This window comes from Danio rerio, chromosome 2 (genome assembly GCF_052040795.2).
Source record: "Danio rerio strain M-AB ecotype USA chromosome 2, GRCz13ab, whole genome shotgun sequence".
In the NCBI taxonomy this organism is placed as follows: domain Eukaryota; kingdom Metazoa; phylum Chordata; class Actinopteri; order Cypriniformes; family Danionidae; genus Danio; species Danio rerio.
The window spans coordinates 23194774-23211166 of NC_141022.1; the positions used below are offsets into that span (position 1 = coordinate 23194774).

General features: G+C 36.1%; 1 protein-coding gene and 1 long non-coding RNA gene across 4 annotated transcripts in view; one reads left to right on the forward strand and one right to left on the reverse strand.

The window, feature by feature from the left end:
• Positions 1–16393, reverse strand: part of dpydb (dihydropyrimidine dehydrogenase b) — a 303079-nt gene that overhangs the window by 31089 nt on the left and 255597 nt on the right. For all 3 annotated transcript variants that reach the window (XR_015477648.1, XM_087239143.1, NM_212893.1), the window contains 1 exon segment: positions 12346–12488. Coding sequence is in view for 2 of the 3 variants with exons in the window: in XM_087239143.1 (XP_087095269.1) it covers positions 12346–12488 (143 nt within the window). In the remaining variant the exon portion in view is untranslated.
• LOC147837071 (uncharacterized) lies at positions 3702–12489 on the forward strand. The gene is made up of 2 exons (XR_015478417.1): positions 3702–3835; positions 4886–12489. It is a non-coding gene; the product is annotated as an uncharacterized LOC147837071 (long non-coding RNA).

Genomic DNA, 16393 nt, shown 5'->3' on the forward strand with positions numbered 1-16393 from the left:
TTGACAATTCAAATTGCTTTCGTTTAAGTAGAAAACCTACTGTATTTCATTTTTTCCTTATTAGGTCATTTGCTTTTCTGTGCATTGAACAGACATTGAAGTTTGGGGGCAAAATATGACCATATCACCCCAATTTAATGCTCCTTACACAGGCACAGGATTCCGTTTTGATTCTAAAATATTGCTTCTTACCTATAAAGCTTCAATAATCTAGCTCCTGTTTATCTAATCAACCTTCTGTCTCACTACAATCCAACTTTGAGATCTCAAAACTCAGGGCTTCTGGTAGTACCTAGAATAGCAAAGTCTACTAAAGGAGGTTGAGCCTTCTCATTTATGGCTCCTAATCGCTGGAATAGGCTTCCTGATAATGTCTGAGACCCAGACACACTCTCTCAGTTAAAAACTACTGTAGATTAAATAATATGTTTTTAGTAAAACATTCACACAATGCATCACATAATGGTGTGATGCCAGAGTGTGCTCCAATGCATGTGAGTGAGCTTGACAACTACCTGTAGAACACACTCCTCCTTAGTGCACCAGACATTTTGTTAGAAGTACTCATATGCTTTACATGTTTGCTTCTATGTTTGTTTATATAAATACTATTTTCATTGTAATACAGCTCTTCAGTTTTGCATCTCATTTAAATACACTATGAACAGCAGCTACGCTGATTATTTTCTTTATTCTCTAGTTCCACTTGGGGATACTCATCCCGAGGCCTCTAGAGATTATGCAGCACCATTGATGCAATCCAAGACATGATCGCAAGGTATCCATAATCCCGAACCATTCCGTATTCTAAGCTGATGCTGTGGTGATCATGGAGGAGCGGTGCATGAGACAGACGAGTCTTCGCATTGATCCCGTGGGCCAGCCTGAGCACTCGCCAATGACCTACTCACACATGCAGGACTCCATGATGAACGTCTAGTGTTCTCCTGCCCCTGGGGCCTAGACTACAGCTCTGCCCAGAGGAGAAATGGTCATGTCCAACTAAGCCTGATTTCTCTTAAGTTTTTTTTCCTACACTTTTGTCAATTGACGAAATTTGTTCCTTGCCACTGCCTTGCTTGGTTTGGGACTTGTGAGCTGCGCATCGATGGATTTGCTCTTCAGTGTTTGGACTTCCAGCAGAGAAATTTAAACCACACTGAACTGAACTAAACTGAACTTCAACTCTGAAAATTGAACTGACACAATTTCAGTTTATTATAATCGTCTATGTAAAGCTGCTTTGACACAATCCACATTGTAAAAGCGCTATAGAAATAAAGATGAATTGAATTTAAATATAATAGCTTATAAAAAAATTATATAATATTTATATTTATAAATTTATACTAATTTAAATAGTTAAAAAAAAAACTTGATAATTTTTTTCAAGCAAGAGTGCAGTAAGAATCAACAAAAGCTTTTTATTTCAAATAAATTCTCGTGTTTTAACTTGCTATTCATACAACAATCCTTTTTTCCACCAAAAATTAATCCTTATCAACTCTGACAATGAGAAGAAATGTTTCTTTAGAAGCAAATCTACATACTGGAATGATTCCTGAAGCCTTTAGATCACAGAAAATGCATATTTACTTGAATTAAATGATTAAGTGAAGTTTATTTGTAAACTAATTTTGAGAGGATTACGTGCTTATGATTTACAACAGCCAGTCCTGCATTAGCTTATCATGATCCTCCAATCATTTGATTCTTAAGTTACTATAGATAATGACTGTCTTCATTCCACATTTATTTTTGTCCAGAAGAAACCTCCCTTCCTCCCTTTCTCCTCCTTTTTTTCTCATAGATTAGGCAGCACGGCAGCCTAGTGGTTAGCACTGTTGCTCCACAGCAAGAACACTGCAGGCTCTGGTCCACGCCGGGCTGATTGGTGTTTCTGTGGAGAGTTTGCATGTTCTTCCCGTGTCCGCATGGGTTTCCCCCAGGTTCCCCGGTTTAATGCCACCGTCCAAAGATATGCATCATACATAACAGACTAAGCCAGATGACCACTTTGTCTAGCTCCTAGCATCAGTTTCTTTCCCTCTCAAAGTAGTTCACTTTAGCCACTTCAGCCAAGGAGTTTTTGAGATCTACCTGAGCTCAATCTCCCCTCTCGTTCTGCGAACGGCAGGGAGCCCTGGGCTCGAGGACAGCATGCCAAACAAGCTTATGATAAATCATCAGCTAAGTGTGAACTCTTGAAATTGTTCATCGAAAAACATTTATTGGATTTAATATATATTAATATTTAAGTTAAGTGGTCAAAAGCCATTTATATGAGCTGAATTTAAACAAACACATTAAATTTAGTAATGTTCAATTTAATTTGTTTTTTTTTAAATTCAGCCAATATAAATAGTTTGCAACAATTTGTAATAAACCATTTTTTCAAACAATATTTTAAGCAAATATATGGAGATTAAACCTTTATCATATAGCATTAGAAACCTTAGATAGATAACATTAGATTCTGATCCTTACCTTTTGAACCCCTATCTGGTGAAAGAAGGGAAGAAAGGAACTTCTAGGGAATAAGTTTTCAAAGTTACAGTGCTTTCACTGTACATTTTGTCTCTCTCTCAACAATCAAGGAAATTTTTATTCCTTGCGATATGACCTCTTCAATAATGAGACAAAGTCTGCCACACAGTGTCAAGTTTAACAGAGACAGATTCATCTTTTCCACCGTAAATTGGCTGTTTAACCCCTCACCTCAAATATCATCGAAACGTTTCCTAACACAAAAGTGCAACGAGTTCGCAGCATTCTACACTCATAAGATCAAACAAACCAAAGCTGGTACTTGTCCTTTTGGAGTGGTCTCTAACATTCGATCTATGGCTGTAAAAAATATAATGTCCAGTTTCTCAGTCATCAGCCTTAATAAACCCACTAAGGTCACATCACATACAAATTCTTCAAGGGTCCTTTTTTGACCTATTTCACACTAACTTGCTCAAAACAGTATTAAATTCCTAATTATGAGACATCCTGAACATTGTTAATCAGTTCCTTCAGCAAATAATTTTTCACATACTCTAAAGACAGCATTTGTTAGGGCTGTGGTGAAGCAAAGCGATGCTGATTTTCTTCCAGTCTGACAAAGTAATTGAAAACGTAGTATTCTTATAGCTCAATAATGGTCTCAACATTAATAATCCTAATGAGACATTCTAGTGTGGCCTTATCATAGCCCTAAAATTGCTCATTTAACAGATCTGCGAGTTAATAAGATAAACTGTCAATCTTGATAATCTAGATATTTCAGATCTCAGTTTTTAATGCTGGATCATAAGCAGTGGTGGAAAGGGTACTGAAAAATCATACTTAAGTAAAAGTACCATTACTTGCCCAGAAATGTAGTGCAAGTAGAGTAAAAGTATTGTAAATAATACTCAAAAGTATAAGTAAAAAGTAGATCTTTCAAAAGTACTCAAGAGTAGTGAGTATTACCCTGTAAAAAGCTGATACATTTACATGTAATTTGTGGATGTGTGTAAACGTAACATTCTGTAGTTCATTTAGTTATTGTTCAGCAGTAACACAATGTCATAAAGCGTTAATATTAGGTAAGATTTACGTTGTGATGTCAGATGACCAAAAATCAATGTCTAGCCATTGTCTAGGAACAATGTTATTTTGATGTCCAATAACAACATCAAATTATGTTGATTTTTGTTTATTTTTTTTATTTTAGGTTGTGTTGGAAAACGACCAAAATCCAATGCTGAGCCAACATCTTAAACCAGCATCATATTGACGTCAAATACTAACATTTGTCAGGTATGACAGCAAAATCCAACATCTGATAGACGTCATATTGTTAAAGGTGCAGTAGGTGATTGTCTTCAGAAACATTTTTTGTTGTGCTGGTTGGAAGTCTCTTCACAGTCCAATAGTAATGATTGCAGTAAATGATCCAAATGTGTTTTTAAGAATTTTTATATTCTGGGTAAAGCATAAAACAAAACAATGTTCATCCAATTAAATAGAGTCGGACCGACATCTCCCATAATTCTGATAAGCAGGTCAGACTGTCTGTCAGCAATTGTAAATTTGGACTTCTGCGCATCTGTTCACGCAGATCCGCCATTAGCCCATCTGCATCACAAAAGCATGCGGGCGAGCGATCTGCGGGCCGCTCGCCGATGCTGAGTCGGAGCCACTGAAGGACAGACGCGCTCGGGCCGATTACTGTAAAGCCAGGCGCGGGTATAATTCGCCCTTAAAGTGGCCGCGCGGTCACGAGACGGACCGGGAGAAATCAAAGGCTGAATTGAAACTTTTGAAAAACCTGAATCAGTATTATTTAGCATGCTGGAGGAAGGACGACACATGGCTGAAGTATCACTGTTAGACAGGTAATGTTTTAAAACTTAGTCAGGCTAAGCTTATGTTAGATTGTGTTGTTATGAATGACTTGTATGCACAGACGTTGTTCAGCCACTGAAATCTCCTGGTGAAAGATTGATGTGATTATTCTCAGTTTCATAAGGTCCTTTGACAGCATCTATAATGTAGATTTATATTTAGTTAAACAACAAAACATCAGTAAATAGCGCTATTCCGCCTAACTGCTTTATTGAGCTGATGTTGCTTTTATATTCACATTGGGTCATTTTTGAACAATGATAGCCTTCCTATACTGTTTACCATGCTACTCTGAATATTCACTCTAAAAAAGCATGTAAGTGTGGCAAAGTAATTAATGTAATTCCTGCATGGCGCTGGCACTAACTAAGTGAATGACATGAACATGAACTAGTGGGTTGTCTGTCTGCTTCAAGGGGGTGGCTTTGAATCACAGTCCCTCCCCGCCGTCCAAAGACAATATGCTAAGCGGTTAGCATTTTGGCAGATCACCTACTGCACCTTTAAGATCCACACAATGTCAAGCTGTAACATCATTAGACATTGAAATTTGGTTGATTTTAGGTTGAACGTTGAACACTGACGTCGGTCTGACATTAAGTTTTAACGTCAACTTGATTTTTATTTCCAAACAAAATGCAACGTCCCCACGACGTTAGGGTACAACTTCAACCTGACGTCATGTTGACGTCTTGTGCCTGCTGGATGTTTAAGGCCATTTCGGTTTCCATACATTAAACATCCGTCATCTTCTCATCAGTGGCATGCATCTAAACAGTCTCTGGGTCAATGGGTGTGACGATTTTGGACATCTACTTGGATCTACTTTTAATGCTTCCAAACAGTTTGTTGCAATTATAAATCGCCCATGTCTTTAGGTAGTACAGTATATTATGATGCGATTTACCTCTTTACTTCTATGTGCGATTCCATTGGACGGGAATCACAGGATTGATTTTTTAAATCTCCATGGACAAGAAAAAATAAAGTAGTGACTGCAGGTTGAAGGAAAGTAGTGGAGTAAAAGTGCAGATACAGCACTACAAATGTACTTAAGAGAAAGTAAAAGTACACAATTTTAAAACTAACTAGTACATTGCAATTCCTGAGAAAAACTACTCAATTACAGTCATTTGAGTATTTGTAATTTGATTATAGCACTGATTATAAGATTGGGTTTGACTAACCAATGTACAGTATCAGGTTCAATCCTAGAGTATTTTAGATTCTACTTACATGAAGGTAACACAGAATATTATGTCGCACTCCATGCACACACCTAACAGTAATTTTATGGTGTTCCTCATGGCTCAGTTCTTATTATATATTATATAGCTTCTATAAAGAGTCAATATTCTTTATCACTATGCAGATACTATTTTTTATGTAATAAGAACCAGTAAGAACTCTAAACTGGAATGCTTGTGATAAAGACAAGCCCACCAGCTTGCCTTCAGAGGTTAAATGTGAGTTTGTAACAGGATATAAAAATGTTTCACTTGAAAAAGCACTTTTGTACGAGGTGAAATTTATTTACGGCGCCAGAAAGTACATCCATAGTGAAGGCACAAACAAAGTGCACAAAAAAAAAAAAATACATAAATACAACAAAAAAGTCCAAAGTACCAAAGAAACAACAAAAAGGGAAAATAAAACTGAAAATATATAAATGTATATAAAAACACACACAAAGGGTATCAAGACACTATACAGCTTAAAGTGACATTTTAAGGCTAAACTAGGTTATTTAGGTTTACTATAGGCAGGTTAGGGTAATTAGGCAAGTTATTGTATAGCAATGGTTTGTTCTGTTGACTATCGAAAAAAAATCAGCTTAAAGGGCTAATAATATTAACATTAAAATGGTGTTTAAAAAAATTCTAACTGATATTATTCTAGCCAAAATAAAACAAATAAATACAAATAAATACAAATAAAATAAATACAAATAAAAAATAAAAACAAGACTTTCTCCAGAAGAAAAAATATTATCAGACATACTGTGAAAATTTTCTTGCTCTGTTAAACATCATTTGGGAAATATCTAAAAAAGAAAGAAAAAAAACTCAAAGGGAGGGTAATAATTCTGACTTCAAATGTATAGTGGTTTTGGGTTTGCAAAAAAGTAACCAAGTCGCTAACACTGTAAAACATAGGACTTGTGACTGACAGCCATTTTACTTTTAGCAACGAAATTAACAATGTTTGTAAAACAGCATATTATCACTTTCATAACACCTCTAAGTTATGCGAATTACAGACAGTGAGATTCTCATTCACGCTTTTCTCACATCAAGACTTCATTTTTGCAGCAGTGTTTTGGCTGGCCCATCTAAAGGCTCAACCCAATACTTAAAAAACTTCAGAAAGTGCTTTTAGGAATGCTGACACATACTAAAGTGACCAATCACATTTCTCCAGCACATAAATCTCTACTGCTACTCGAGTTGATTTTCTAGTTTTTCTAATGTTTTATACTGTTTCCTGTACTCAAATCCCAAAGCCAAAAAAGGGGGGAAATGATTATAAATAATTAAACAAGATCCCTTAAATCATCCAGCAAACTTGCTTCTTGAACCTAAACATACAGTGCTTTTAGTCAGCATAGTCTGGATCTTAGGATCTGAAAACTTGACAACATACATCTAGTTTTATGGATTTTACTGTAACTATAGTGATGATTTATCTACTGCCTCATTGCTTTAATTAATTTCTGAAATATTACCTTCTTTAGAAAAATAAAATAAAATTAAGCCCCTACTCTTAAACACCAGTGTACATTTAATATCATGGTATGGTATAGCCTCACTTTTCTTGACTTTATTTCTATTTTTTGCCAAAAACTATTTATATATATTTAGAAATTTAAAGATGCATGTAACATGTTGTTTTTAGGCCACATGTATTTATTTGATTAATTAACTAAAGCTTGTTTTTAGGTAAATAGCTGTATTCGCAGAGAAACAGGCAACAGGCAAGCTTTCATCTTGGATTCACCCTAAAAATACTTTAAAAGAGCATATAAAAATCAAAAGCATTCCTACAGTATACTTTACTTCCTAATCTGGATTTATTTGTATCTCTAAAAGATTTACCGTGAAATATGAACAACAATATAACACTTCTAACATAATTATAAAAGCTCTACAGCAGTGTTTATCAGATCTTTATAGATATTTGCATCAATTCCCAGAGTTAGGTGCATTACTGTATTCTAATTACATTTTTTTTGTGGAACACAGTAATGTAACGAATTACATTTAAAATTGTGTAATTTGATTACAAGTACTAAAGTCAGTGTAATTGTGTTATACTTACAATATGAATATAGATTTTATAAAACAATATTATTGTTAAAATCACAGTTTCAGCTGAGGCGACGCAGTGGCGCAGTGGGTAGCACGTTCGCCTCACAGCAAGAAGGTCACTGGTTTGATCCTCGGCTCAGTTGGCGTTTCTGTGTGGAGTTTGTATGTTCTCCTTGCGTTCGCGTGGGTTTCCTCCGGGTGCTCCGGTTTCCCCTACAGTTTTCCCCTGCGTAAAAACTTGCTGGATAAGTTGGCGGTTCATTCCGCTGTGGCGACCCCAGATTAATAAAGGGACTAAGCCGACAAGAAAATGAATGAATGAATGAGTTTCAGCTGAAAAAACAAGTCTGCAGTCTAAGTCCAGTCTCTAAAGAAATTTTGACTGCTTTTAACTCGACCAGCAACTTTTTCAAGCAATTTAAAAGAAAGCATCCTACGACAATGTTCGTTGCCCAGGAGGATATCGAAGGCCAAAAGCACAGCGGCTAAACTCAGCCTTAACAGGCTAAACTGGAATTTTGTGCAGGATCAGGAGTGAATAACTTCTGAAAATCTGAAGAGAAACAAAGCTGCTTATGGGACCGTTCACATATCCCATCTTTGGTTTGCACAAGTTAGTTATTTCCATTCGAGGCGTGTCTAATGGATGCATATTGGGAGAGATGCGCACATGGCATGCAAGCAGCGTGGCACACTCATGTATTCCAGCTTTCACTGATTCAACATTTGAGCATTTACAGTTTGTCTCCACACATTGTTATCTATGTGTTTTTCCTACAATAGATGTTCACAGTTACAGGTTTCCAGTTTTCTTCAAAATGTCTTCTATTCGTTCAAAAGAACAACAACAACAACAACAACAACAACAACAACAACAACAACAACAACAAAAAACAGATTTGGAACAAATGAATATTAAGTAAATGAAGAAGAAGTTCACCCAACAATTAAAACCTTCTCTTCAAATCTTTTAAATTAGTTAAGCTGCTGTGTTAAACCAATTATAATGTTTTACAGTGAATAATAAATTACTGAAATAGTTACGGTATATTTTGTATTTTTATGTTTTATATGTTTTAAAAGTAACTTCAAAGTAAAGTAATTAGTATTCTGATTACTTTTTACATGTAATTAGTAATATATTCAAATTACAATTTTCCAGTAGTAATCAGTAACCTGTAATCTATTCCTTTTTTCAAGTAACCCAACACTGTCAAATTTTACTGCAGTTGATTTTAAAAGTGTTTATAATAATACACTGAATTCTGAAAAACTAACCAGGCAGGTTGGGTAACAACCTGGAAATGATGCCTGGTCTGTTGTGTCTCAATTTCTGCTGCAACGTTTGGCTTTGTTAAAGCCAAATTTGGCATAAGTAAGTTGAAAGGATGGATCTATCCTGCCTTCATTGTTCAGACTGATGGTGGTGTAATGGAGTAGGCAATGTTTTCGTGACACACTTTTTACCCCTAGTACCAGTATTTACCAGTACCAGTATTACCAGTATTTACCAGAAATTCATATCATAAATGCACAGTTGACAGTCGGCAGCAAATGATCTCATGTCAATGTAGACCAATACCTTCTTTGATGTTTTTTCACAACCTTGTTGAGTTTGTAACGACGGTACTTCTCATGTTGAATGGTAGTAGAAAAGGTCAGTAAGTGATTATGACAAACATATGTTGGAGTTCGCTCTGACCGCCCTGCTGACAGCGCTGTCTGTCTTTACTGCTCCAGGAATGTGTTCTCTGAAACCCTCTTAAGCAGTGGACTTCTACATTCCGATAACTTGCCATAGAACCATGTCATAGATCATTATCATAAAGTTGACTTGATTTCAACTATCCACAATGCTCACACAGGTGAAGACGTGCTGTGCCGCTTATCGTCGCCACCTCTCATTGAAAATGAATGACTTCTGGCTACTTTGACACTCTCGCCACTTTCAGTAGTCTTATTATAATTATAAATATTAAATTGTTTTTATGTGTCTCTCGGAACTAGTTGGGTATGTTTGCTGGAAGAATTCAGCGAGAGATTATTGTTTTTTGGAGGACTTTATTACCTTCTCTTCTATCCTGCCTTCAGACAGTGATATTGCTGGGTGATGGCGCCACAGATGTGCAATCTTATTGGTAGTGTTTCTATTTGAGTAGGCTATACATGTAAAACAATGCTTGCACAAAGTTTTTTCTTTCATTGCTATTATACTCAACGGCAAAAACGAAATTTGCTTACTCTGCAGATTTGAAAGACGTCGGTGTGGTGAGAAATCCGGCGCTTCCTCATACTGTTGCCTTACTTCACAGCCGTTTGCCATGTTAAAGTGTGGAATGATGGTTAAGCGTAACCTAATTTTAAAGCAAAGTGATTGAATATTTACTTGCAGGGAGGATTTTTTTTCATCTCAGCTCGTAGTCTTACAAGTACACACAAACAGTCAATTCGGAGAGATATAAAATGCACACAAATTATTTAAACGTAAAACCAGAAAAAAAAAAAAAAACGCAATTCACAAGCGCGTATTGAACAGTGGATGTTGTACCGAACGGTTCAATATTATATTTAGAATTGTGGCATCCCTAGTATATTCCAAAGAAAATATGAAGCTGATAAGTTACTTCTTGTCACATGACTCGCAGTGCACTCACAGCACTCTGAACACGGCACTCTGAAGAAGATGTTTTCAACTGTGTGTGCCTGGAAGGCGGGAAGGCGTCGAATGCAATATGCGTGCAAAAGCTGCATGCCTCCATTGGAAATGGCAAACTTGATTGTGGAAAAGACATGATATGTGAACAGCCATCGTGATTTGCAATCTCCAGCAGTTGATCTTCTTGCACATACATGAATTCATATTGAATTCACCTGATTTGTTAACAAATGGGCTGTGGATCCATTCCTTTGCAGTTGGTTCACAAAAAAAACTTTCACAAAGAAAGACGTCTGTTTCTTACTTTATTTTGCTAGCTTGTGAGTTAAATTTTGGCGCTCAAGTGAGTGAGATGTATCGAAAAGAATACAATAATTTTTCAAAATAAAAGATTTTTCAAAATAAAAGATCGTTCAAACTCAGTTAATAAATAAAACTGACATAATTACTGATTTCTTGTGCGGCATGGTAACAATTAATCCATGGACAGGTACATTCAACGGCCCGGAAGTTGAGGACCACTGGTTTAAGGGATAGTTTTCCTTAAAAATAAAAACTGACTCACTATTTGTGTTTTCAGCTTTCTTTAAAAAAACATTCCTTTGCGTTCAACTGAAGAAAGAAGATCAAAAGATTTGAAACAAGTAAAGGCCCACATAGCAAAATTTCTCTGTCCCAGCTCTGGCCCACACAATCTGGTTTTGCTTGGCCCACATGCCGCAGTGAATTACGGTACATGACTGGACCAAATCTGGCTTCTAGACAAGGGCCAAACACAGACCATATCTGGGCCAAGTCTCAGCCAAGTTAATAACTCATAACTGGGCCTGCACTGGGCCAGTAAGGTTGGTGTGTCACGATTGCAATGAAATTGATAAACCCATGAAGCATTGCGCTTTAGGCACACTATGGGCCTTGTTTTTTCTCAGTGACCTGATTGGTAGAATTTATTTATTTAATCAAAAATTATTTTAATGTATTTTAAATGTGGGTCAAGACTGGCCAAACTCACGTGGCCCACAATCAATTTTTTAAATCTGGGCCAAATACTACGTTTTACATCTGGCTCAAATCTTGTGTGCCGCATTATAGACGATGCCACCTCTGCCAAACCCAGGCCATGGTTGGCCCACATGCTGTATGCCAGTGCCGGATGAATGCCTGCTGTCCCAGCTTAATGCCAAATCTGGGCCAGAATTCTTTGCAACTAGGTGGGTGAACTGTCTGCTGAATTTTAGGATGAACTATCCCTTTAAGGCTGTTTTTAGAAGTGCTACATAAATAGCTCTTTTCTTGTTTACTCGTGTTGCAGTGCATCTTCGTGAGTCTATGAGAAGTTAACGCCATTCGCCAGAGCAGCTCATTGGACTAATCTAATCGCTGCAGGAGATGAAGCTACGATGTGTTCCTGTAACCTGCCGGTGACACCGATTCAACTGTAGTCTAGTGAGGAGTTGGCTAGTTTACAGTTTCTCCTATTACTACGAGCCAGCTCTCTGCTATTACATGTGGGTGTGATTAAAATGTTTTAATTCCAGTCTTTTTCCCCCCAGAACTCCCAGGCACTTGTGAAACGTTATGTCGGCACATAATGAGAGTGTTTTGATTTATTTATTTAAAAAGAGTTTTCCGAGGCTGTGGCATCATGTTGAGATAATGGGTTTATTTGCACTAACAACTTGTTCAGAGCCATGTTGTAAATTGCAATTTGCTTTGAGATTGTTGTTGTTCCTCGGCTCTGGCGGCTCTGTTTGAGTGTAGCCGTTTGTAGACTCCTTTTTAAGGATTGATTAGAACTGACTACTTAATGCACATGTTTAAACCCAAGTGTTAAGCTTGTATACTGCATTAAACACAAATAATATGTTTATTCAAAAGCCATGTAGTTAAAAATGTGGATATCGAAGGGTGGTAGAATATAATAGTTAAAGATGATAGGATGCTAAACAAACCCTACAATCGGTGGTGGAGCTGGTAGCAGTTGGTGATGATGCAAGTGGTTACCTGCAACACAGATGCTCCAGCATGGAGGAACTGTAATCCAGACTCAGCCGAGTCGATGCCACCTGTGGCCAAGATTGGGAAGCCAGGAAGTGCTCTTGCTATAGCTGAAACTGCACGTAGAGCTATGGGCCGGATTGCATTACCTGTCCAAATACAGGAGAAAAAAAATAATAATTCTAAAATATAAAACATCTTCTGATAATATTGCTTTAGTGCTATTGTAAGTGTGTGTTTTTGTAGGCCAAAGCAAGGGGTTAGAATCACCCTGATTCTTTTGAAAAATGTAAATAGGACTTTTCCTTTGGATTACTGCAGAAAATAACGCATGTAAATAACAAAAGTTTAGGATTCTGACATATAACAAATACATTAATTCAATGTAAAATCCAATTCAAATTCAAATCAAGCGGCAACCTCCTGCTCTCCCTTGTAAAGCTATAGAGGTAACTGAAACTGCAATTCATGAAAATGACTCTAGTCCTGGCTCCATAATAGTGCACATTTCTATTGAGCCCAACGTCAAAATGGCCAACTTTACAGCAGAAAAAAGGTGTTTACAACCTGGTAATAATAAGAATGATTTTGGTTCATATAGCTAATATTAACCTTCATGACAACTGTGAGGGGGGAGAATTTTTTTTATATCTTATCTATTTAATTTTTATTTAGTTAGATTAAGTGTCTATATTTAAGGACGTGGCCACTAGAGTGACAACTACAGTAACTGACACTTTAGTATGAGCATTAACACCGTGCTTTGTACCACCACCGCCCTAAAGGATTAAAAAAATGTTTTTTAGGTATGACTGCATTTGGCAACTATGCCGCCAGAGTGCACAAATAGGGACGGAATGTGAACGGATAGAAATACGTTGCTTCTTGTAAATGACGATGAAACAATAAAACAAAGCATTATAATTCTGTCATTAATCATTAAATACTTTTTAACAAGCTTTATTATCATTGTAAACTTAAGTGAAATAAGGATTCATTTTGGAAAGTAAAATTAACGAAAGAAAAGACAACTAAAATGAAAGTACAAACATACATACAAATAAGTAGGCATAAATAAATAAATAAATAAATAAATAAATAAATAAATAAATAAATAAATAAATAAAAGTTCTTGCTGGATGCCGTCACTTCACCTCAGCTGACTCCAGCAACTCGCAAGTCCAGCAACTGATTAGCAACTCGCAAGCTCTGCTCCAGCTCTGCTTCTTTGCCCTTATTTGGTTACCCCCGGTTAGAATGATGATGCGCGAACAAAATGACACTGATTGGCCATGTACACTTGTGGCTTCATTTTTTTTTATTATACGAAAAATGAGAATATTTAATTGCAGTATATTATAAAGAAAATGACACTTTGAAAAAAAAAACATTTTGAAAAAAGAAAATAAAAAAGAACAAAAACAAACAAGAGTATATACATCACACATTTTATTTATTTATTTTTAATGAAGATACATTTAATTTCTTATTTTCTTAAAAAAATACAAAAAACAAATCTAAGGAGGAATAATGAAACAAACCAACCAACCAATCAAAAAAAAAAAAAGTTTAAAATTAAAATCAAGTACAATAAACAAAACACCTATATGTTTTTGGACAGCAAGGTTAAAAACCAATTCATAGACAGCACAGTGGAAAATATTCAGAGATGCCTGGCAGAAAGGATCAAACTGTGTCAGTTTAACAGTTTAACTGAGAGAAGATTTCAGCACATTTTAAAAAATAATAGTTTTAATAACTCATCTCTAATAACTGATTTATTTTATCTTTGCCATGATGACAGTAAATAATATTTGACTAGATATTTTTCAAGACACTTCTATACAGCTTAAAGTGACATTTAAAGGCTTAACTTTAATTAGGTTAACTAGGCAGGTTAGAGTAATTAGGAAAGTTATCGTATAACAATGGTTTGTTCTGTAGACTATCGAAAAGGTATATAGCTTAAAGAGGCTAATAATTTTGTCCTTAAAATGTTTTTAAATTAAACTAAATTAAAAACTGCTTTTATTCTAGTCGAAAAAAATCAAACAAAAAAAAAAAAAAAAGACTTTCTCAAGAAGAAAAAATAATATCAGACACTGTGAAAATGTTCTTGCTCTGCTAAACATAATTTGGGATATATATATAAATATATATATATATATATATATATATATATATATATATATATATATATATATATATATATATATATATATATTCAGGGTTCTGCCACTCTGGTCTTGTAAATTCTTGTTTTTGTGGCAGAGCTCTGACACTACCCATGTCTGGTCCTGTTTCTGTATCTGTGTTCGTGCGCTCCGTCGTGGGTGTACGCGGAGTGTGCAGGCTGCTGCTTGATGTGGCCGCGCGCACTCTGCGTCCCATAGACGCGTGCGCTCTTGTACTAGTGTTTGTGTTTGTTCTGTCAGCATCGCGCAGCTTTATTCTCGGCGCCTCCGTCTAGTTGGTTTCAGTTTTGGTTGGCGCTGAGATGAAGCATGCGCATTGCTTATGTGTGAGCGCAAGGTAAGGTGTTTATCTATCGTGTGCTCGTGTCTTGCGTCTCTTGTCAAAGCACGTGGCTCGGTGTTTACATTGTGGTCACGTGCTTTTGTCGTGTGCTTCAGTGTTGTGCTTGTCTTGTCATGAACATGCGTTTAATGAGTTCTCTCATTGGCTGCATGTTCTAGTCCTGTTTTATGTGAGCGCACGGCTTGTGTTGTCTCTCTGTGTCATGCGCTCTCCCGTCTATTGTCTAGTCCCACCCTCCTTGTTAACTCGTTATTAGTTTGTCTTGTTAACCTGTGTGTCAAATTACTTTTTGCTTTATAATCCCCTCATGTTTTCAGTCCTGTGCCAGTTCGTCGTCGATCTTTCCCTATCCTGCTGTGTCCAGTCCTGCCTTGCCTTGTCTGCCCTGTCAAGTTTATTTGTTTTATTAGTGGTTTTCCCCCTCGGGTTGTTTGTTTTGCCTTTTTGTTTTATTTGTATTCTTCAATAAATCCTTAGTTATCTGCATTTGGGTCCTCGCTCCTTTTTCCCCTTAACCAACCATGACATATATATATATATATATATATATATATATATATATATATATATATATATATATATATATATATATATATATATATATATATATATATATATATATATAAATCAAGGGGCGGGGGTTGGGGGAGGGGGGTAATAATTCTGATTTCAACTGTATAAGTTGTAGACGGAAGAGCCCGCCAAAATGCATCATAGGATTCAAATCAAACATGCCTAGAAAAAAAACAAAACAAAAAAAAAACAAGCAGCAACAGAAATATATACAAGAGCAAACACACAAAGTATGAATAACACAATTCTTCTCTATCCTCACAGTGCACATGCGTCACAACAGCACATCTGATCCAGGGCTAAAGAGCAACACTGGACTAAAACGTTATTTGCACAGTTGAAGAGACCCTCGCTGTTTGAATGTTTATTGGTGACGTCACGGATACTACCTCCATATCTTTTATAGTCTATGATTCAAATATATATGCAGTAAAATAAAAAAATATATATGTTTTAATTAAACCAATTTGCACAAGCAGAAGTAAATGCACAATATAATAATCATATATAATGTTTTATTGTGTCTGCCTGGCAAAACATTTGCATTTTCTTATAAAATGATCATGTTCCCGAGAAACTTTTCATTTGCTTAGCAAACATTTGCACCCCCTGCCTACTATACCTTTAGAAATTAAAAACACTTCAGTTAAATTTACACTGACAGCCTCTGCAGTCCCATTTAGTGTCTTGTTAGCAACCACCCTATTTGAAACACATAAAAGCCTAAAAATGATGAGTGTGGCATTATTGATGTATTTTATATCACAGAATAAAAAAAAAAGCATGAACATGTCTTGAGTATGTTTATTTTGCATTTTCTATTAGATTCTATTAGAGTCAGGTGATTGGCTGGGTCATTCTACAGCTTGGCTGTGTTTTGGATCATTGTCTTGCTGAAATGTCCACTCTGGTTTTATTTTCATGATCCTGTTGGACTGAAGGA